General features: G+C 39.1%; 1 protein-coding gene across 2 annotated transcripts in view; it reads left to right on the top strand.

Annotated features, from left to right (window-relative positions):
- igf1ra (insulin-like growth factor 1a receptor) overlaps nucleotides 1–23,075 on the top strand; it is a gene marked incomplete at its 3' end in the record, with an annotated part of 84,558 nt that overhangs the window by 40,540 nt on the left and 20,943 nt on the right. For both annotated transcript variants that reach the window (XM_079621821.1, XM_079621822.1), the window contains exon 3: nucleotides 21,367–21,670. In XM_079621821.1, coding sequence (XP_079477947.1) covers nucleotides 21,367–21,670 — 304 coding nt within the window. The remainder of the gene's footprint in view (nucleotides 1–21,366; nucleotides 21,671–23,075) is intronic.

Below are 23,075 nucleotides of genomic sequence, written 5' to 3'. Positions count from 1 at the left end.
CAGCAAGAGATGGAGGGAGGGAAGGAGGGACCGAGGGAGAGACAGCAGAGGTTGTCAGTGATGAAAACAACTTGTCTGTTTATCAGAGCATGTGTGTAATTGCTCACAGAAAGAGACACTTTGAAAAGCCCGAGATGAAAAGGAAGGATAGAAAATAGGAAAACAAAACCAGTCCCCCCCCCTCTTCTCCCACTGGCTGTCAAACTTGGCTGTGGTCCTTAGTCTATAAATCCCAGTGCCAGCAGCTGGAGACAGAGTGAAAAACAGAGGGGACGATAGTCCGAGAGAAGGATATAAACATATATAGATATAGATATAGATATAGATACAGACAGGAAGAGGGAGGAGACAGCTATCTTATGAATGAAGATCATATGAAGACTTTCTTTGGAATGGCATGCCATAACTGAGTAACGTTTTGAGGAATCACGCACAATAAGACCAGCAATCTGTATCAAGACAGTAGACAAAAGTTTAAAGTATTCAATTTTGACTTTAAGCTTTGGGGGGGGAAAGGTGGTAATCATTCTGTTCACATGGCTGTTCACTATCTGGCTGTATACATGCAGGACCCAATTCATTCCCCACAGCTTGATTTCTTTGTTTCAAGCTTTAAGCATTGTACTCTATTGTCTTTTGCCTTTTCTCTTTGTTCATGGGATGAATGGCCAGAGTTATATATATATATCATAATTTCTGGTAGCGTATTAGTTATAGTTAATGCTGTTTAGTTAGTTGTTTTTTAGCATTTTTCTTTTTATTTCATTTAAGGAAAATGTGTATTTCACTTTTATTTGATACTTTTTTACCTCTGATGCAAGAATAGGTTGTTAAAAGCTCAGGGTTAGTAATGTTGTGCCCTTGAACAACGCACTTGTTGTGTGCTGTGCCCTTGAACAAGGCACTTAGCCTTCGGATACACCAGGGGATTGCACTTGTAATAAGTTCATGGTTATGTTCTGTGGAAAAATTGCGTGAAGGTCACAAAAGCAAATTCCACCAGTCCTGATCTTGTTTTTTAGATAAAGAATCAACATATTGGATCGCATTTATGATGGGTTAAGTTGCAGGAATGGATTTATTTAATGTGTTCGAACAAGGTCTCGATATCGAATCAGACATTTACAAGAACCAGATCCACAGTTTTTTGAGAGCTGAATCTGATATTGGTTTGTGGAGATGTCATGCAGAGACACTTAAACAGGACAAGGAGAAAATTATAGAGGAGAGCTGGCCTGAGCTCCTGGTTCATCATTAACATCCCTCTGCTCTTCAGGAGACACGTGTCCTTTTGGAGAAAGCCAGACGATAAAGCACACAAGCTGCAGTTGTTTTGTCATGCCTTGAATTTGTGGCCTTGGACTAGTATGTTATCATAAAGGCCACAAAAGCGCATAACAGAGTTATAAAGTAATCAGGGCTCGGGGCAAAAATGTCACAGAAAAGTGACAGATGCTGAAAATATATCTCAGATGTGCTTTTGAGATATTCTCGATTCTCTGGATTTAAGAATCGATGTCGGTTCATCAAAATGAGAATCGATTGAAATTGAGAACTTTTTTTTTTTTTTTTTTTACGCAGCCCTAGTCAACAACAGTCTAAATTACTGTCTACTGTTGTTGTATGAAAAGTGAACATGGATGTTCTGCAAAATTTATTTTTATATTCCATTTTAAACAATGTAATTGGGATAATTTAGTAAATTATAATTAACATTTTTATTAATATTGATTTTATTTTTAAACATTTTCTAAAGCTTTTTATGAAATCTAAGGGCATATTTCATCTGTTGTTGATACAGAGCATGACTTTTCAGTGATCTTTTTTTTCTTCTTCTTTAAATGCAGAAGAGCATGTGATGATAGCGTGGGTTATTAAAAGTGTCATTCCTGAGCAGTGAGCGCTTGCAGGCAGGTGAGTTTGGTTAAGATTCAACAGGTGATGAAGAGAGGCATGTAAAGTTATTAAAAGGCTTCAGGTACGGCTGGCGCTCCTCACACCCGACTACAAGAATGTCAGCCCGCGGGTGGAATGGGCTGCTGGGGAATTTGCCTTCAAGCTTTCTGGTCTGGTTTGTGTTTTGCAGCTTCCAAACACACACTTAAAGACTATGGGTGGAAAAAACATGGAATTGCATGTGCATCATTTTATTTATTTTTATCTAACTGAATATTTAATTTAATATTAGTCATATAAATAATAATTCTTGTGTATTTTTTTCAAAGACTTTCTTTTGTGGAGCACAAAATGAGATGTTTAGCCGAATGTCCAAGAAGCTGTCCCGACAGGGAAAAGAGAAGCGTGGACATTCTGCCAGATTTTGTCTTTGTTCAGGCTTGGAATGACATAAGGGGGAGTAAATGATTAATTTCTGGCTAAAATACCCTTTAAGCAAGATCTGCTCGTCTGTGTTAGACAAATGTATACACAGTGTAATCTGTCTTTGTGGTGCCAAAAGTTAGATAATTTCTCTTGATCAGTATCTTTGATTGATGGATCGCACTCGCGCTCTGGTAGCAGCATGTTGTTAGCAGGTCTCGTTTATGTGAGATGGATTGAGCTGACATCGTTGATCCTGTTGTTCATTTGAGTTCCTCTTTCACCACCTGTTTCTATTTCTATCATAGACCGATAACAAATGACTTACTGCTGATTGAAAACGACCAGTCCTATATATAAAAGAACGACTGACTCCACTGTACATGCTGTGAGACTATCAGTTCATTGTTAAGCTGTTGTTGTTTATTGACACCTGACGAGGATTTTTCACGAGGTGTGATTGCAGATGGTTTGTTTTCTTCACATGGCTTGGTGCCAGTGTAAACCAGGATTAATTTGATCAACTGTGACTTCATTGTTTACCGTAGGAATTATAGTCCGCATTGACAAACATTCATACAAACCTTTGCTTTGTGGTGAATTGAGGAGCAAAATTGTAATCGCAAAAAACATTTGCGAATAAAGCAGCGTTTCCATCCAGAGAACAGATAAACTGCCGGTAAAAATAAAAACGCAGTCGTGTAAGACTGTTCTGGGAGGTAATTTAGCTTTGGCCACTTTGATGACAGACTTTGCTTAGGTATTTAACAATGACCAAAACAACATTTCAGATGCTGTGCATCGAGATCGGTCTGCTGGTTAGCGTCCCATCAAACAGTCACATGATTTTTTTTGATGCGCATCAAGGAATTTTTTTGGTAAATGTGATTCCATTATAGTTTATGCGCATGTTTTCCTATTGGATAAAAAATGTATCTGACTCAAACGAGCGCTTTTATGTGGATTTTTCGAATTTATGCGCATTCTACCGTTTCCATCCAGCAGTTTTTTTTATGCAATATCCCAAAATTTGCATTAATAAAAATAGGTAAATGGAAACCTAGCTATTGTTAAGCTCAACAAGCTGGCTCACTTTTTGTCCGTTGAAATTGCAAAAATTATTTGTGAAGCATCAGGTAGATTTGGTTTAAGATTACAAATAAATGAATCATTTTATATAAAAAATAATATAAATAATTTAAATGTATTTATCATGTTGATTTATCTAAATAAATAAAGTAATACATTTTCCAAATAAATATATAATGTGTAAATGTTATTAATTATTAAATTATTAAAAATAATAATAATAATATTTTTTTATATTACAAAAGTATAAATATTAATACATTTATATATATAAATATTTTTTAACATACATTATACACATATATATTACTACTTTTTGTTGTTGTGGGGCTACTGAAAATATTGCCTGGCCAAGGACAATATGAGTTACTAGCCTGAAAAGTCCTTACAGTTGAGCCCTGGCACTGCAGACACTTAAGACTTGTTTGATAGAATATAATACATCTTTTTAGTTCTAACTCAAAGCCTGTCCTTAAGCTCATATTTGACAAGGAGAGTTTAGGTGTGGTTATGCCAGTTGGATAATTTGTTGGAAAATTCAGCTGTGGTACCACTGACGAGTCAAGCGGTGGACGAAAGACACGTGCTGCGGCTTGTGCTTTCAGGTAGTTCCCTGTGTTCTATTAAAACAGACAGAGCCCTTTGTTTGTGTGTACGGTAGTTTCCACATGCACGCCTATCTGACAATCAAAGACGTCAGTATTTTAGCTGGTGGGATACACGAAGCTCGGTGTGAACTGTGAATGAGCCCCGCCTCTTTTCTGTGCATTTTACAGAAACGTAAAGAATACAGGAAGATCCGTTTTCAGACACCCTATTAAAAGAGCTCTTGTAAGCGAGCTGTGTGTATGTATGGGTGTATGGCTGTGTATGTGTGTGCCTGTTCAGTTAAGCCATTGATTGCAAAGCATGAATGAATCTGTAGATGCTCCAGGCGGTGAGCAGTGTTCAGGCTTTCAACAGACTCCCAGAGTGGTCTGCTTTAAAGTGAGTGCGGATAAACAGTCACAGTAAGACACACAAACATTCACACATGGTCTGATTCTCTGGTTTCTTTTCACTATAGTAGGGCTGGGCGATAAAGCTGAAATAAATAAATAAATATAGTTTATATAGTATTTATGTGTGTAATATAAATAAATATATATATATAATATTAGACTGTCAAATCAATTAATCGTGATGAATTGCGTCTAACATAAAAGTTTGTGTACACACACACACACACACACACACACACACACACACACACACACACACACACACACACACACACACACACACACACACACACACACACACACACACACACACACACACAATCAATCTATTTCGGATTGTGTGTGTGTGTGTGTGTGTCAATCTATGTGTGATGCGATCAATCTATTTCACACCCCTAAATTGTATATATATATATATATATACAATATTGTGTGTATATATATATATATATATATTAAATTAATGCTAAATAATCGTTGAATCATGTTTGCATTTGCTCTGATTCTATCAAATTATTGAATTGATTCACAAGGATAAATGAAACATACAAATGAATGTTTTGCTACTGAAGTTTAAATCATATAAAATGTTATTTAATTAATGTATAGGATATTTTCCAGTTGTATATTATTTAGTTGTTTGAGCAGTTTATTTTTGTGTAGTCAGCTTGTATAATCTTCTGATATTTTGTACAGACCGTGATGTGGTGATCCAAAGAGGTTGCACAAGGATCTCCATTAAGAATCATTTTTGTTTGTTACACGCCTGCTTGTTAGTTCATCGGGATAGGCCTAAACCATCCTCAGGGGTGGATCTGTGTTTGTCATAAATGCCTCCATGTCGTTCTGAGTCACAGGCGGTTTTCTTTACTACTTATTGTTAGTTTCTGTATAATGATACAGTCAGTGTAGTTGCCTGAAGCGTCGCTCGCTCGCGCTCCTTCTGTTTCTGAGATGCCAGAAAGAGTCTCTGGCCCCCGTCTGGCCGAGCCCAGTACTGCTCCTGTCCCATCCAGCCGAGTGTGTGTGAGGTCTCAGTCTACAGGGAGACAAAGGGCATATTTTTCAGTTTGGAGGCCCTGCAGTGGGCTGGAGCTCAGTGGTGCTGCGTTGCCTTGTCAGTGTCACAGTTGAGAGAGAGAGAGAAGGGAACCGGGGGCTGGGGTGAAGAGGGGGGGAGGGGGGTCACTTCATGCTTTTTCAGTGCTCCTATGTTTCCCCTAGCTGTGTTCGTGGCACAACATTGCACAATGGGGGCTTTTGTTTGTTGGGGGGTGGAAGCGGAGGCTATTCTGTTTCAATCATTTCTGGAAGTCCTGTGTTTGCGACGTGGTGGGGGCTTAATGCTTTCCTGTGGCTGTCTGTTGTTCACTCTCTCCTTTTATTCAGTCTTTCTCTCTTTTTAGCCTCTCTCCATCTCTCTTGCTTCATCTCCCTTTCAGTCTTTGTTGCTTCTCACTTGTCTCTCCTCATTGCCTTAAAGGGATAGTTCACCTAAAATTAAGAATCTCTCATCATTTGCTCGGCCTCATGTCGTTGCAAACCTGTATGAGTTCCTTTAACACAGAATAGTAGGAATTTTGAAGACCATGTTCGTCGCTCTACTACAATAAATGGGAACTGGAATAAAAGTAAAAGTATTACTACAAAAGTAGTAAATACTACAATAAAAGTAGACCTTGCCTGGGCGGCCATTGATGACCATAGGCTGGCATTATGCAAATTTGTTACATTGTTACGTAGGTATGTAACAGGAAGAAGACTGGAATTTGCTGAAGACTTGTTTCTGCAGTTCTGAATCGATTCTTTCTTTTAGGAGACGATAACTTTTTGTCGTGCACTTTGATCTTTAAAACTTTGCAGACCTTTTACATTCACAAACCGCTATATGGTACACTGCATGAAAGGTAATATAAAAAAAGCATAATGGGGCACTTTAATATAAGCGCTTGTCAACGTAGGTGATTATTATTGCAGTCTTTTCCAGTTTATTTTAAAGGTGAACTATGCAGGTTTTTTACCTTACCTGAACAGCTTCGGAGTCATTGGAATGTTTATATTACTTTTTTCGGGTTGAATGATGGTCGTCTCGCACCCCTAATCGCCTGTGAGCGGAAAAACCACCCTTACAACTTCGCCGGCCGCAGTGTCAGGAAGTATCGCATGATATCAGGTCTCGCGATGTAATGAATTGTTTTACGGCAAAAAAAATCTGCTAAAATTCTGTCATTGCGCTCCCTCACGCTGTTCGAACCCGAATGAAGAAGACGTTTTAAAGAATGTCCCGTCTGCTTTGATGTCGTTGATCTACTAGCCTCTGGTATCTGAGAGTCGGCAACAAGTTTTTTTTCGACAGTGTTGACATATCTATTCCGAAGCTGTAGGGGGAGCTCTATAGAGAAACCTGCGAGCAAAAAGCGAGAATACAGCGAAGAAATTCCCGAAACTGCATAGCCCTGCTTTAGCTGTGGCCTGGGCCAGTGTTGCCATCTTGTGGAGCTACTAATTTATGCATTAAAATTTGATGCGCATATGCGTAGTACGAACGGTTAGAAAAACGGTTCTGTGCGCGTGTACTATGCTGATGATGAAATTTACGCAATTGTACGAAATTTGTACGCATGACTTGTGTAGACCACTTTTATGATACTTTTGTGGTACTTTTGCTTCTGCTTGAAGCTTAAAACCTCCAGTCTCCATTTATTGGAATTGCAAGGGAAAGAACGATGAGTTCATCCTCCTTTTGTGTGACATGAGGATGAGCAAATGCGACTGTATGTGTGCAGACTGGACATGAGACGATGAGTGCACTGAAGAGGTGAGTTGGCCATCTGCCTTGCTCTGCTCCTCCCCCCCCCCCCCCCCCCCCCCCCCCCCACCATCAGCCACGTGCTTCTAACCCCTTGATTCCTCCTGTCGTGCTCCGAGCACATTTCACCTCTTCCTTACGCAGAGCTCTCGCAAAAGCTCCCCCTTAATCTGACTAAGGGCTAATCTGTTTTGGGATGGGGGGCCAGACGAGGCTTACAGCCACCAGACTGGCTGACTCACTCCGTCAAACACCCGCCTTCCCTCCCTCCCTCCCTCCCTCCATCCATCCGTCTATCCATCATCCTGCCGGCGCTGCCAGACAAGAGACACCTGTCTGCTAGCTACAGAGATCAATGTTGCCAGCGGTGGAGGCCTGTCTAAATCAATGATCACCTCTCTCATATCCCGTGCATGTCACACTGTAGTTGTTGGTGTATTTAAATGGTTTTGAATCTGTATCCTATATAGGGTATGGTTTGATTTCTGCTGTTTTATTAAGTTAGCCTTTCAGTTTCACTTACGTCTTGTGGTTTATGGCCCCTGTACCGACTCTGACATGAGAATGAGGGAGAAAGTGAGAGAGAGAGAGAAGTAAACAAACTCTGAAAAGAGGAGGTGAAAGAGGAGAATAGAATAATGATGTCACCGTCAGCCAATGAGAAGCGCGCACCATAGAGCATTTAAGGGCTGTCAGCTGTCCTTTTCCATCCTCATCACAGTGCACACACAGTGACTATGTTTGGAATGGAATACTAACTAACTGCACAATATAAACTAGGCCTACATACTATTAAAAAAATTTAATAAATAAAATGTAAAACTGTGGAACAGTAGCTATTATGCAATGTTAACCATTTCAAACAAGCATGCTACATTATCACATCATTGCATAATATTACATGTTAATGTCTACAGTTATCATTCCGGGGATAAATAGTTATTTTGTGTAGTGTTGCGCTACACAAGACAGAGGTTTGGAAAATGAATGGATGTTTTAACTTTGATCTGATCAAATGATAGTCAAATAAAGATGAAAAGTTTGTGGTCGCTAAGCTTACCAAGGCTGCGTTTATTTGATTAAAAATACAGATAAAAAGTTATATTTTGAATTGAAAAAAACGAATTTAATATTTTTTTTAACATGTAATTAAATCCTGTGATTGCAAAGCTGAATTTTTAGCATCATTGCTCCAGTTTTCAGTGTCACACGATCCTTCAGAAATCATACTGATATGGTGCTCAAGAAACATTTATCATTATCAATGTTGAAAACTAATATTTTTGTGGAAATTGTGATACTTTTTTTGGATTTTTTTATTAAGAGGAAATGTTCAAAATATCTGGCCATTGTCAGTACTTATAACATCTGATTCCCTGCAGAGCAAAATCCCTAAAACTACATACCTAAATTATGAATTGCACTTTATTTATAACAATTTGAGAGAAAATTTGTTTCAGATATTGAATCTTAAATGTTAAAGCTTGATGTAAAAATGTAATGGTTCAAACATGTATAAGCTGTCCTTTTGAGGACTGATCAGGATGTGATGAGTGTTTTATTAGAGTGATGCGGTTTTGTTCTTTGTGTTCGGCAGATTCTGTGAGGGTTGACATACAGTCTGATTCATACAGACCATAAACACTACCTTTTTTCCACACTCAGCTGCACATGTGTAACTCAATTGCCTTATTTAGCCGTGAAGTTAATGAGGACAATCTATTACGAGGCTCATTGTTTACCACAGTAAAACAGCTGCTTAGTGTAATCAAATCTTTTTAATCCCAACTGTAAGCCTTATGGTGTAGTTCACAGTCCTCCGTGACAACAGGGGGCAATAACAGAGTATTGCAATCACAGCTTCCCTGCGGTTTACATTGGTTTTGTATGCGGATGAATCTCACATTTCAGCCCATAATCAAAAGGGAAAAAAGGAATTATATTTTGTATAGCATTGTGATTTAAAAAATTCATTTCTCTCCTCCTATTTGTATGACCATATGCTCAATTTTTTACAATCATTTCTGTAATATTGACAATTTTTTTTGTAGTATTCATGCATCATGCCTTCTGTTCTGATTAAATAAAAAACAACAATAATTTGCACCAAAAAACCCTAAATGGCTTTGTTTTCTACATCCAATTTTTAGGTGAAATATGATCTAGAGTAGACATATTGTCATAAATGGTGCCAAAATTGTCATTCAAATAAGTCTAGCCCTAACCAGAGATAACTTTTTGACTTTTATACACTCATAATAAGCACTTATGAATATTAGCTCTAGCTTTATCTTTGATATTATAGTGTCTGTGACATGAACTCAGATAACGTTTTGGTGTAATGAAAGTTTGTTCCGTGGTTAAGTTAGATCGCTGTGTCGGCTTTCAAGTGAAATTGGGCCTGTGGCGTTTTGGCTCTGGGTTTAAACCCGTGGTTCTGTGTCCCACTTATCAATAAAGACAGAATCTCATCAGTCCATTTCACATGAAAGCACAGAAAAACAAAGCTCTGAAAGGAAGAGGGGAGGTCGAGCTTGCTCAGCTCACTAAAGCCAGCTGCTGCCTCTGAGGGTGATTGTGCCGCGGGTCTTGTCCCTCTCTGAGAACAAAAACGGGCCACACACACAACCTCTCTGCTCCTCTCCCAAAATAAATAAAGGAGCAGAGGAGTCTGTTTATATGTGTGTGTGTGGTGCCAGATGATGAATAAGTAGCCACCAGTCGCCCTCTTGAAGTCGGGGACGCTAGCCAGAGCAGCAGCAGTGGCACGCACGCTACGCAACGATCCCAAACTAGACCGAGAAATGTAGCAGTCTGTCAGCATGGCAGTCTGTCAGCACATCATCACACACATTTACCTTATTTATTGTCACATAAACCTAACAAACAAAAAGGTTTTGTTAAAGATAAGAGTTGGCAGTTTCAGAGAGGTTAGCAATAGCAAGCTAGCTTTGAAAGCATAAGATCCCACCTGATTAAAAGATCAGAGCCACGCCGCCTCCAAAACACATGAGCGCGCACAGCCAGAGCAGAGTCTGCAAAGCGGCACGAGAGATTGCATTCAATTACTTAGCATATAACAATACAATAATAATGAACATAAATAACTTAAAGAGCTCAAACTTGTACCACCTGACTGCTGCAGTGAGTAAATAGAAAATATTTTAATAATATCAGCCAATTATTGGTTATCGGTTTGGAAAGTAGTTGAAAACAAAGCTGAAAAAGAGTAGCATTAAAATTCAAACAAATTTGAAAATGCAAAAACAATAATAACTATAAAATCTCAACTTTTAACATCTTTTTTTCATATTCCCCCATGCTTGCGCACATTACATGCACTCTGACACGCACAAACCATTTAACGCAATTTTGAGATTTGCTATCCACCATCTGTCAGATTAGCAGGTCGCTAATGACCTTGTCAGTTTTTGAGGGTAAAGCTGCTGCATCATTTAATCTAGGTTCAAGGAAGAGCCCGGTATATGACCGCCGCCAACATCCGCTTTAAATGTCAGGCCAAATATTTATGCGCTCAACGCTGGATTACTGTCTCCTTCAAGTAAACATAAAATGTAGATGTGGCGTTTTGACTCCAGATGTTGTGCTAGTAAAGTATGTGTGTTCGCCATGCCAGGATGAAGAGTGTGCCAGCGCTATTGAAGTTGTTCCGCAACGCTATTGATGACTGTTCGCAGAAACAGGGCTTGACAGAAGCGATCCGTTGAACTCAAAGACTCATGATTGAGCCTGAGAGGAGACTAGACTCTTGTTGTGTGTGTGCGTGTGTGTGTGTGCGCGCGTGTGTGTGTGTGCGTGTGTGTGCGTGTGCGCCTTTTAAAGAAATAGTTCTCAATAATGAAAATAATCCTGTCATTTATTCACTCTCATGTAGGTGTGGGCGATATGACCAAATTCTTATTTCAAGATATGATACATTTTATTTCATGATAATGATATATATCACAATATAGTTATTTTGTGTTATTTTATCTAATTTCTGTTTTTAAGAAAAAAGAAACAAATTGCAAACAATAGGACAAATACAATATAACAAAAATATGAATTAAACGGATTAATTTTTTTGGTTACATATTTATTTAACATGTAGTTAGAATTAGTAAAGGAATCTAATAATCAAATGTAGAAAATAAAACATTGCATAGTCTTCACCTTATGACTTAAATATAAATGTATTTTTCTTAAAGCTAAAACAAAAATGTACTTAGTCAAGAAGAGCAAGTTATTTTTGTCTGATTCACATTAATGAGCAGCAGGTACAGTGCGTGCGGCGCATTGAGTTTTTTTTCACTGCTTATTGTGCTTAACACTTTATCAGCGAGCACTTCCCAAACCCGTGGTCTGAGAGAGGCAGCTTTTGGCAGGGTGCCGTTCAGCACCTTTTACCAGTCAGTTCCTTTTCAAAATATATTGCACTTATAACTCTCTTAAACATAAAGCACGTCCCGCTCTTTACTTACTCATTCATGCATTTCATCACTCTGTCTCTGAAGTGTCAATAGTGCTATATATTTACATACCACGATAGCAACATCTCTAATGGTGGACATTTTATACCGTGGTAACGATATGTATTGTAAGACCGGCCAGTCCTATCCTCATGTTGTTACAAACCTGAATGATTTACTGTTGTCCAGAACACAAAATCAGAAGTGTACCAGAATCTTCACCCTGCTCTTTTATACAGTAACATTTTGATTTCGCATTTTGCAGTTTAATATTTGCGCACACCCGTAGCAGCTATTTTACTATGAATAAAGTGTGTGTTGTGTGTTTTCAGTGAAATAGGTGTGTGCGTTTCTGATGAGAGTGTTGATTTGTGAAGTGAGTCTGTGGCTCCGGGACAGCAGTGGGGTATTTTCTAACCCCCCATCATCCAGGCAGCGAGCAGGCGCAGGGCTGCCAGGAAACACAGCACATTTAATGAAGCAGATCTGGGAAGCCAAGTATTTTTAGCAAACTCTTGCGCTGAGAGGAAACACCTCCAAAAGCAGTGGAAAACCAAAATAAAACTACTCGCCTCCCCCTCTTTCTGAATCAGCCAGACTGTGGTGGCCCATGTCTGTTCGATTTTCGAGAACTGCCTGCTTGTAGGAGCCTAGCGTGACGCTGGCACTGAACACAGTCTGGGTGTGTGTTTGTATAAAACTACATAGACTAGAGCTGTACTTAAAGAAAGAGAGATTGGCTGTCTGGGTAAGTCCAAAAGGTTTTTTATTTTTTTATTTCAATTATTTTGTTTTCAAATTATTTATTACTAATATTTATATTTTATTTATAATTTTTTTTATTGAGATCTATTATTGAGATCTATTATTTGTGGAGAAATACATGTTAATTTTGATTATTTTAAAAATAATGTTATAGACCTTATTCAGAGCAGCGCCATGACGGTATGAAAGCGAGGCTGTGAGGGAAAGACTTGCCGTGTTTTTAATGGCATCCGCTGTATAAAGTTCCTTGATCACTTATTTTCCACAGTTCATGTTGTCTGGAGTTTTTTGTCTACTGAAATTTTTTGGAAAGATATTTTTGCAGTGTTTCGTCAGCAGAACAATCCAAAAACACATTAAATAACAGGAAAACCCACTGAAGAGATGTATGTCTATCCCTCACAGCTTCGCTTTCGTTCCTGTTAAAAATCCAAGATGGCACTGCTGTGTGAATAAGGTCAATGTAGACCTACCGGTAATATAATTTTTATTTTTTAATGTGATGCAGAAAAATATTTTTCTAGTTGTCTCAGACATTTTGGCCCTATTGTTAAGTCTTATTAAATCCTTTGTGTTGTGTTGCCCATGTTGTGTTTAAATAGTCCGTCATCATGGGGAAAATAAAAGCTTTGCTTTGTCATAAGGGCAGGTCTTTTCCATAACAAATTTTCGCTCTCCCTCACACACATCATTCCTCTTTCTGTTTTTTTTTCTGTAGGTGAACGAGTGCATGTTTGTGTAAGCTAGATGGTGGGAGAGAGAATGCTGGGATTGTCATGTTACTTCAATAAGACGGATTAATGACTCCCCCATTTCTTCTAACCCAGGGATATTAATGATCTTATTTTGTCTGTGCCATAAACATGGCACCAAACTCCAGCGGCCTGTTTGCAGAGGCAGGTGTGCGTCTATTAGTTTTCCCCGCCTAGGTCATGAGCCTTGTGGGCTTGAGTGGAGGAAACATTCACCTCTCTTTGTGTACTGTTGTGGTTATGCCGAGTGTCTTGAATGATCCCAAGTGGGATTGTGTTTCCGGATAAGGATGTGGCTTGATGGAGCCAGGGGTCCGACCGCATGTCTGCTTAGGGTCCTGTGTCAGTGGAGAGTAAGGCTAACAGTCTGCCGTTCAGAGCACTGTCAGTGGTAACCTGAGAGTGCTTGAGTGCACATGCTTACACACACGTAAGCACTCGAGGGGACTTGCACATGTACGCAATCATACTCGATATATTGGACATTGCTGTCGCGTTTATACATGCCATTGTAAGGTGTCTGATTATTATAATAATTTTTTAAAATATTCTATTGGTAAAAGCATCTCTAAATTTCTTATTTTTGATAAATCTGATAGTTCCTGTGATCTATCAGCTAATGCTAAAAATTTCATAACCGAACAGAAGCGTAAAAAAAAACCAACGACGACAGAACAATGGGTTATATTACTTTAAGTATAAAGTAAAATAAAAGTCCAAAACAAAAGTAAAAACAATATTTACCTTTGTCAAAGTTGAACATATAATCTTTTCCTCTTGTTTTTTTAAATATTAATAATGAATTATTATAATAATAATTACTGTTCATTATAATTATTAAATATAAGTGGTTAAAATGAACAAAAAAACTAAAAGTGAAGTTAAGTCAAATTAAGTAAAAGTAAAAACATAACAAAAAAAACTGAAAATATTATATATGTTTTAATATTATTTATAAGTAATTACATTTAATTATAATTAATAAATATTCGAATTGGTTATAATTCACACAAAATAATATACCATAAATATTATTGTAAAAAAGTCATTTCTTCCCTAAAAAATATACTGTATATATATTTTGTAAGGTGTAAAAAAAAAAAAATTTTTTTTATCATTATCCATTATGCTATGTTTGTCTAAATCTTAAAAACACTAGTCACTTTTGTTTGATGTTTAGTCTTTCATTTCATCAAACAAGCACGGTTCAGCTGTTGGCTGACTGGAAAAAGTGCATATGTAATAACAACTATGGTTACAGCACCCCCCTCACTCTCCCCGCACTAGGGAGGACTTGTTTACCACTTTTCTACTTCAGTCAATGACATGCCAATCATTGTGGACCTCCCCCTCTGGTCTCCAATTGGTCCAACTCCTAGTCCCCGCCCCTTCAGCACTTACTATCAAAACAGAATGAGGTAGTATGCTGTGCTAGTGCAAACATCAGCCTTTAATCATGACTGTTATAGTTATTATTATTACTTATAACAACAATGTTTGGATATTATATCCAAATATATATCATATTATTATATCATTATATTATACAAGGAACTACTGTTATTTACAGTTAATTCTATTTCTCTCTGCAATCAAACAAGGTGTTCTGTCAAATTTCTTGTCAGCATTTACTCACTCTAATGCCGTTCCAAATCCATAAGAACAAAAATGGAGACGCAAATAAAGATACTTTTAATATTCTCATTATTTTTGTCCATCCATCCATGAAAGTTATGCTATCAGCATGTAAAAAAAAGAAGTACTTAAAACACATTGTAAATGTAGTCCATATAAATGAGGTTGAGTAAATGATGCATCAAAATTAGTATTACTTAGTGTTATTAAGTGTTAATCTCAATCTAGATCTGGATATTGAAATGAATGGTTGCAGAATATGGCACCTCAGCCTATGTAAACATCCTTGTACTTGTACATCCAACTGCAACTTGCATGATTTAAAAATGCAAGTGAATCTTTTATTGCAAAATGTGTAACATGCATGATCCCAGACACGTTGGTTGCCTCAGTCAGGGCGTCTGTCTGCATTATTGTGCTCTCCCTCAGTGGATTTGTTTTTCACCATCGAGGGGACATTCGGTAGTCTGCCTGCACTGGGGCCTCTCGCTGGGTCACGTTATCCCAAATCTAAGATTACAAACATCTCCCAGCCATCCATGCCTGCGCGTACATCAAGTCTGCTTCAGCAAAAGAAGCGAGGTCTTCCTCCAGATGCATGTATCTGTCATTTAGGCACCCAGCACGATGAGTTCGGCTTCAGTGCTGCGTTTGAGTGTTGTGGAATTCAAGACGAGTTAGCCTTTTTTTTCTTTTTTTTTCATGCGCATGTGCTGTAGCAACGTGACGCACAAGCATTTTTTCCCCAGCAGCTTTAGTGAGAACTATTGAAGCACATTAGATTGTGAGCCAAGAAGCACATGATGCATTAATAAAAAATGCCTGCCATTGTTAAAACGAAACAATAAATTGTGTCTGCACCAATGAGGCAATCATACAATTTAAGAAAAATACCTCTCGCATTGATTTTTTTAGTGCCCTGAAATGTGTTTTTGTGGCTGGTGCCGAGCCCAAGAGGATTAACATTCTGCTCTGAGATTACCCGTTTTGAACATTCTAGTTATTCTTCACATAGCCCACTGAGTTAAGACCCTAAGACAGAACGGCATCCAAGTGTGTCAGTGGTTTCGTCCAGGGATAATAACAGTTTTTTACCGCATTCCTCTTAAAAGATTGCGTCAATCCAGAAGATATTGCGCTTATTAACCTTTTATATAATCACCCCCCGTGTCATTTCAGCTGCTGCTGAGGACGTGTGTGTGCTGTTCTTCTCGTCGTAGCGGTTTGGTCTATGTGGTCTGAGCGTTCGGCGCTCACTGACAGAGGAGGAGGGAGGGCTGGTCAGCAAGCGGTTGTCTCCCTCATGACTGCTCAAAGGAGCAGACAGGGTCAGTCACATCAGGACCGTCACGCCACGGGCCTTGCGCAAGTTTGACTGTTTCGCTAAACAGGCCAGATAATGTGTAATCTTTGCGTTTAGCGAGTTGTTTCTGTGCTATTAAATGCTTTTTGATTTTTGATCTACTATCAAATTCCTTGTTAGGTAATGCACTGTTTTTGTGAAGTAGTGGAAACCCACCAAGCCGAAGTAGTGTATGTAAATAGGGGTGGCACTCCCACCAACTATAGACTAAATAAAAGAGCATATCATTGGTTTACCACGAGAAAATGAGGTAATGCACTGATTGTGATGCTGTGTTTTTGTTTTTCTCCTCATTCATTCTTTCAGTCAGGCATAACAGTCTTCCTTTCCAGCAGAAGGCATGCATGTCTGAAATATTTCCTCACTGATGAATCGCTGTAGGTGTGGGACGGAAGAGCAGTTTGCTTGGAGTGCCCCCTTTTGGTGGCATTCCAAATAATGAATAACTTCCTGCTTCCACTCACTGTGATTGTGTATGTAAAAGGATTCGAGAGCACCAGCGACCCAGGAATGCTTATGTTTAGGCTTTTTCGCTTGAGCGTAATTCAATTCTCAGGTAGTTAGAGGACGATTAGATATTTAAGGAAACGTGAGCGAGTCGTTTAGGTTTGGAATTAGAGCTGGAAAGTGTGCTGCTATTAATAGTCCATAATAGGGCCATGTGGCTATTTAAGGAAATGCAGTTCTCATTTACAGCTCCGTGTGTGTGTGTGTGTGTGTGTGTGTGTGTGTGTGTGTGTGTGTGTGTGTGTGTGTGTGTGTGTGTGTGTGTGTGTGTATTCTGAGACAGAATATTCCTAATACTAGATTTATAGGATTATGGTTTAAAAGTTGAGCAGTTTTTCAAATGATCTTGTGCTCTGTTTTTTGTTGTTTTCAGTAAACACAGATTAATGTGCACTTTGATGAGATGGTACCGTCTAACTTGCATATACGCAAAGTTTTAGACTTTCACACAAAGTCGTGTTGAAACGGAGGAACAGATCTTTTCTTCTGTGTTGTGACATTATAGAAAAAGAAACAAATGTTGGGTGTGTTCTTGGTTCCATGCATCGGTTGTTGATTGGATTTTGAGATGCGAGCGCTGCTTGCACTCAAATTCAACTTAATGCGAGCTTGCAGTCATTTTTAAAAGGATGGGGTTTAAGTGGAATAAAAAAATTAAACGCATCATGGATGAATAATTTGTAATACGATCTATAACATGCATGTATTTACAAAATAAGCAACTTTTTAGTCACATTTGCAACCATTTCCAGTCACAGTCTGGATCCCTGCATTACCCTGAATGGATTCTAGTGGAATCTTATTGGTTCACAATTTTGCTTCTCATAACTGTCTATTAAACATGAAATATCTTTTGTTATCTGTGATTGTGTCATGCAGTGCAGCGGTTTTGTGTAGCGTGAATAAACACATAAATAACAGAAACTTCAGACATGGGCTAAATACCTTTTTTTATATATACTGTTTTGCATGTGGCTGTTTTGGAAGGTTTTTACAATTGTTTGTTGTTTTTCTTTCACTAAACTTAGGAATTAAACTAAGGAATGTTCTAGTAATTTCTGCAGGGTGGCTTATGATGTGGCAGAATGTGCTGAAGAATGCTAAGCATCTCAACTGGCTGAAGTAGGAAAAGTGTCTCCACCCAGTCCAATTAAGTCCTTGCTGATGTTTGTTTCACTGTGGAGAGTCGAGAGTGTGGAAAATCACGTCCCAGTGCTGTGGGATCTTCTCATTGAAACTCTTTTCATTTGTAAGCCAATTGGCAACTAAGTAAACATACACTGTGATGGGAGTGAGGACAGATGCGGTAAGATTAGCATGTCTCTGAGAGGCTTTTGTTGTAAAAATACAAACAATGTCCTTATGTGGTGGGAGTAGTGAAGGTCAGGTTGTGCGGAGGGGACATGTTTTCGCAGACTAAATCTAGTTATTTCAATTGGAATCCATGCAATCTGTAATTTCGCATGAGGGTGAAAGTTTTTCCCATGCAGATTTCGCAAAAAGTTGGTCACGCAAATTCACAGCATTGACCAACAGAACAGTTACTTCTGTGTGAGCTGTACTTCATACATTGCTTCGTGTACTTCATACATTGGTATACTGTTGTTGACAATGGACCTTTTTTGTCCATGAAATTTCACCGTAATGTCGCTAATGTGGCTGCAACTTTACTGCCAGTTTTGCGCCATAGCTGTACCTCGGGGAGAAAAGGATTTCTACGGCATGCAATAAGCATCATGTGCGCCTCATTGAGCGCTGTGTGCGCCATGCCTCTCCTCTTGACCCACCTGCTCTTGTCATGTGCCTGGACGTAGGCCAGCCGGTAGGGCTAGGATGTTGATGATTTGAGGGGATGTTTAAGCTCCATCCTCTGAAATCCAGCTCGCACCAACTAAATATGTGTCATGAGCAGTATTCATTTCACAAATAAACAAAACTGTTATGATTCTCCTGTAATGTCGTACTGCATGTGAGATCATAAATAAAAGGGGAAAATCCCATGTAGTAGATGTTTCTTTGGCTGTGCCCTCTGAGGCGGAGTGCCAGGAGACTGTTGCCGGGCGACCAGAAGTGCTGTGCCATGCCATGCGGCTTAGTTGCCTCCTCATTTTGAGCCGATGCCTCTGGCTGCCTAGTTAGTGCCCACCTCGGGTGGCAACCCACCCATGCAGACCTTTTCAAGGGTATCTGCACGTATGCTTTTCCTAGAACTGCCGTCAAATTCCAAGTTCCCATAAAAAATGGCTAAAATGTGAGGTTTATCATTTTATAAACGTTGTTTTTGTCAAAACTTGTATTATTTAAGGTGTTTAACAGTAAGCAACCCAAAACACCTTAGCAATGTCCTAGCAACCACCTAGCAACTATCCACAACACCGTAGCAATTGTTACTTGGCTGTTGATCAGAGTCAAACTATCAGCTCTCCTCTTGTGCTTTTCTCACCCTTTCTCTTTCTGTCTTATATTACCAACAGTCTCCCATTGCTCGCTCAACGTAAGTGATTCCATTGGAATGCTTATTGATCCCACATATGTCAACAGTGTGCAAGGATCCCTTGACTCTCCTTAGCAAACAAGTGTGTACAATATGGCTTGTTGAAAACTTAATTTAAACCACTCTCCTATTTTTCATCTTTTTTTTTTTTTTTTGCACTGCATAAAAGTGACTTTCTCACGCTTTTAACAGAAGCTGGTCTCTCATGGAAGTAGGCATATGGAGCATTTGGGGTTACACCATGATGTCGGTAACCTTTCCACAATGGAACTGATTTTTGTTTGTCAAGAACTGATTACAGAGAGCCTCCAAACAGACCCGTTTGTTTGTATGAAACTAAAGTTCAAAGGCATTGTTTGAAAGGACAATGAACATGTTAAGACTAAATGTAGACAAAATTACAAGGATTGCAATAAAAAAAATTGTTTATGCCATGTACAATACCTCTGAACATCAATCAATCAGTCTTGTTTTACTTTCCTGGGCATAATGCATTGCTGTGTGTTGCATGTGCAAATAATTATTATGCTGTCAGTCACAAGTACATTTACATTTTAGACACAATATTGGCAATTCCTCTGTCTATTTTTGCTCACCTTAATAGTTCAAAACAAAGTGGAAAAAAATCAACCGTTGCATCTCCGAACACACACATAAGTTACATTTAATTTCTGATTGAATCAGTTCCAAAACAATTGGCTGGGTGAATGATTCACTGACTCACTCAAGTGTGTTTGAATGAATCAGTTCAGTGAATGATTCTATGACTTGCTCATAAAGACAACGGCTGCGTTTAAGTCCATTCTTTTATGCCCTTCCCTCGCTAACTTCCCTCCCGTCTCGTTCACTCAGATGAACATCATTTATTACGTTGCACAACCATTGCCATGTGTAGGCCAGTATGTATGCTTGGGCTGTTGGAGAAAATATTAAAAAAAAACTACACAATAAAAATGATAATGCAATAAACTATAACTGAAAATTGAAAAAAAAAAAAAAAAACGGTCATCTTATAGTTACAAGTATTATGCAGTTACATGTCAAAATAATTGTAGTATCATACACTGTGTGGGATGGGAGTAAATTAAGCGCGATCTATTGTAATGTCACAACCATGTTGCATTGTGGTCTATGGATCTGCCTGAAGTGTACATTGAGTAGACAAATTTGAGGGGTCGAGGGTCTGTCCTAATAAAATTCCCTAGTCCACTTGACGACGTTGAACGCACTTCAAATGAAAGTGCTTGCTTAGGGAAGTTCGTGAGTGTCTAAAAGTGAAATTAAACAGCCAATCAATGGCTGTGACAGTTGACACTTATCGCCACCTACTGGCATAAGGATGGAACATACAGAAAAAGTCACACAAAAATCCTCCAACACACTAATGCATAAACTGACAGTCTACACAGGCAAGCAGAGAGATACAAACACTGTAAAGTCCTAATGCTGTTGGACTGTATATCAGCACTCTTGGAACGCTGCACCGTCAATCAAATCTAAGAACTGTTGTATAACTGTTAGCTGGTGTTTCTCATCATGACACATTCCAGCTCAGTTAAAGCCCACCACAGATGGACCATGGCTTCTCGTTGGGCCCGGCCTCACTAGATGCTTCCCAAGCTAATAGTCCAAACTGCGGTCCATCTGCTAGCTAGACTTTTTGGCTTAATTTCTCGCTCTACTCTTCCTCTCCCCCTCCTCCCTATCCTCTAAATTCCCTCAACAGTATCTAACAGTAATAATATTTAGCTGTAATGAATCCAGAGCTGCAGTTTACTAACAAGGCTGGCACACAGCAACGCCAGGCCCTGCATCCTGACTTCACACAGGGCGTCCTCCTCCGTGCCCCGTTTCATAGTCGACCTCAGCCATTTTTATTTTACAGTCAACTAATCTTAATGCTAGCTCCCCTCTTACTCCAGAACACACGCAGAGACGCATACAGAGATTAATAAAACACACACAGGTGAATAAATGGTCTTTGATTGCTTAAACAAACTAATCTTATATTAGTATTCGAATTCAACTTTTAAGCCTCAGAAGAACCTCTTGAATGTTTTAACTCCAGAAGACACATTCAATTGATTTACAATGCTAAACTCACTCTTCTTCCTTGTAACCGCAACTGACATTTTTCTCTATATTTCTGCTTTTCTTTTCCAGTGTGCCCAAAGAAGTGTGAGAAGAGGGCATGCACGGATGAGGGCAAGTGCTGTCACCCCCAGTGCCTGGGCAGCTGCACTGAACCAGACAATGATAAGGCATGTGCCGCCTGCCAGCATTACTTTCACGAGGACCGCTGCGTTGAGGCCTGCCCACCGGGCACCTACAAGTTTGAAGGCTGGCGCTGCATCACCATGGACATGTGTTCCCGTGTTCACCTACCCAGCGAGATCTACTTCGTCATCCACAATGGAGAGTGTACGCCAGAGTGCCCACCCGGATTCACCCGAAATGGCACTGAGAGGTACGCCGCCAGAGCTGGATGTAGGGTTGCCTCATTAGACACCAGTGCCAAGAGTGTTTCTTTATGCTTCTGCAGTATTGGCAAAACGAGAATTAAAGGAATAGTTCACTTTAAAATGAAAATTCTGTCATCATATACTCACCCTCATGTTGTTTCAAACCTGTGTGAATTTCTTTCCTCTGAACACAAAGGAAGATATTTAGAAGAATGTCAGTAACCAGACAGTTTCTGGGTCCCATTGACTTCCATAGTATATTTTTTTCCTACTATGGAAGTCAATGGGACCCAGAAACTGTCTGGTTACTGACATTCTTCTAAATATCTTCCTTTGCGTTCAGCAGAAGAAAGAAATTCATACAGGTTTGAAACAACTTAAAGGAACACTCCGACTTTTTGGGACTTTAGCCTATTCAACTTATCCCCCAGAGTTAGATAAATCCATACATACCTTTTTCATCTCCGTGCGTGCTATAAGTCTGTTTGACGCATCCACCGCTAGCCTAGCTTAGCACAAAGACTGGATGTAAATGGTTGCAGCTAGCATACTAATCCAAATAAGTGACAAAATAACGCAAACATTTTCCTATTTACATGTTGTGATTTGTATAGTCACAGAGTGTACAAAAAACAAAGTCATATGAGACACAGACATATTTTAACCGTATAAATACTGGGAACTATATTCTCTGAAGGCGAAGCACTGCTACTTGGGCGGAGTGATAACCGCAGCACCTGAGACGCGCCGTGGTGAGGAGCAGAGAGTTCGTTCAGAGCGCGTCTCAGGTGCGCTGCGGTTATCACTCCGCCCTATATTCAGGGGATATAGTTCCCAGTATTTATACGGTTAAAATATGTCTGTCTCATGTGACTTTGTTTTTTGTACACTCTGTGACTATACAAATCACAACATGTAAATAGGAAAATGTTTGCGTTTTTTTGTCACTTATTTGGATTTGTATGCTAGCTGCAACCATTTACATCCAGTCTTTGTGCTAAGCTAGGCTAGCGGTGGGTGCGTCAAACAGACTCATAGCACACACGGAGATGAAAAAGGTATGTATGGACCTATCTAACTCTGGGGGATAAGTTGAATAGCCTAAAGTCCCAAAAAGTCGGAGTGTTCCTTTAAGGGTGAGTATATGATGACAGAATTTTCATTTTAAAGTGAACTATTCCTTTAAGCTTTGTATTTTTTTGTTCATGGGTAAAAAAATGGTTTCTTCTTCAATATTTGCTTCTGCTTTAATAGGCTGTGCTGCATGTGGGTGTGACCACATTATAGATAATGAGCTCAGGCGGGATAGACTCTACCTCTCATTGGTTTGATACGGATTACATAATCAGAGTACATAATCAGTTTGTTCATTTAAAAGAAGACATATCAAGCTTTCTATGGAAAAGTTTT

The sequence above is a fragment of the Phoxinus phoxinus genome, assembly GCF_949152265.1.
Source record: "Phoxinus phoxinus genome assembly, chromosome: 8".
In the NCBI taxonomy this organism is placed as follows: Eukaryota; Metazoa; Chordata; class Actinopteri; order Cypriniformes; family Leuciscidae; genus Phoxinus; species Phoxinus phoxinus.
The sequence above is the reverse complement of the archived record's forward strand: the minus strand, read 5'-3'. Positions and strand labels throughout refer to the sequence as shown.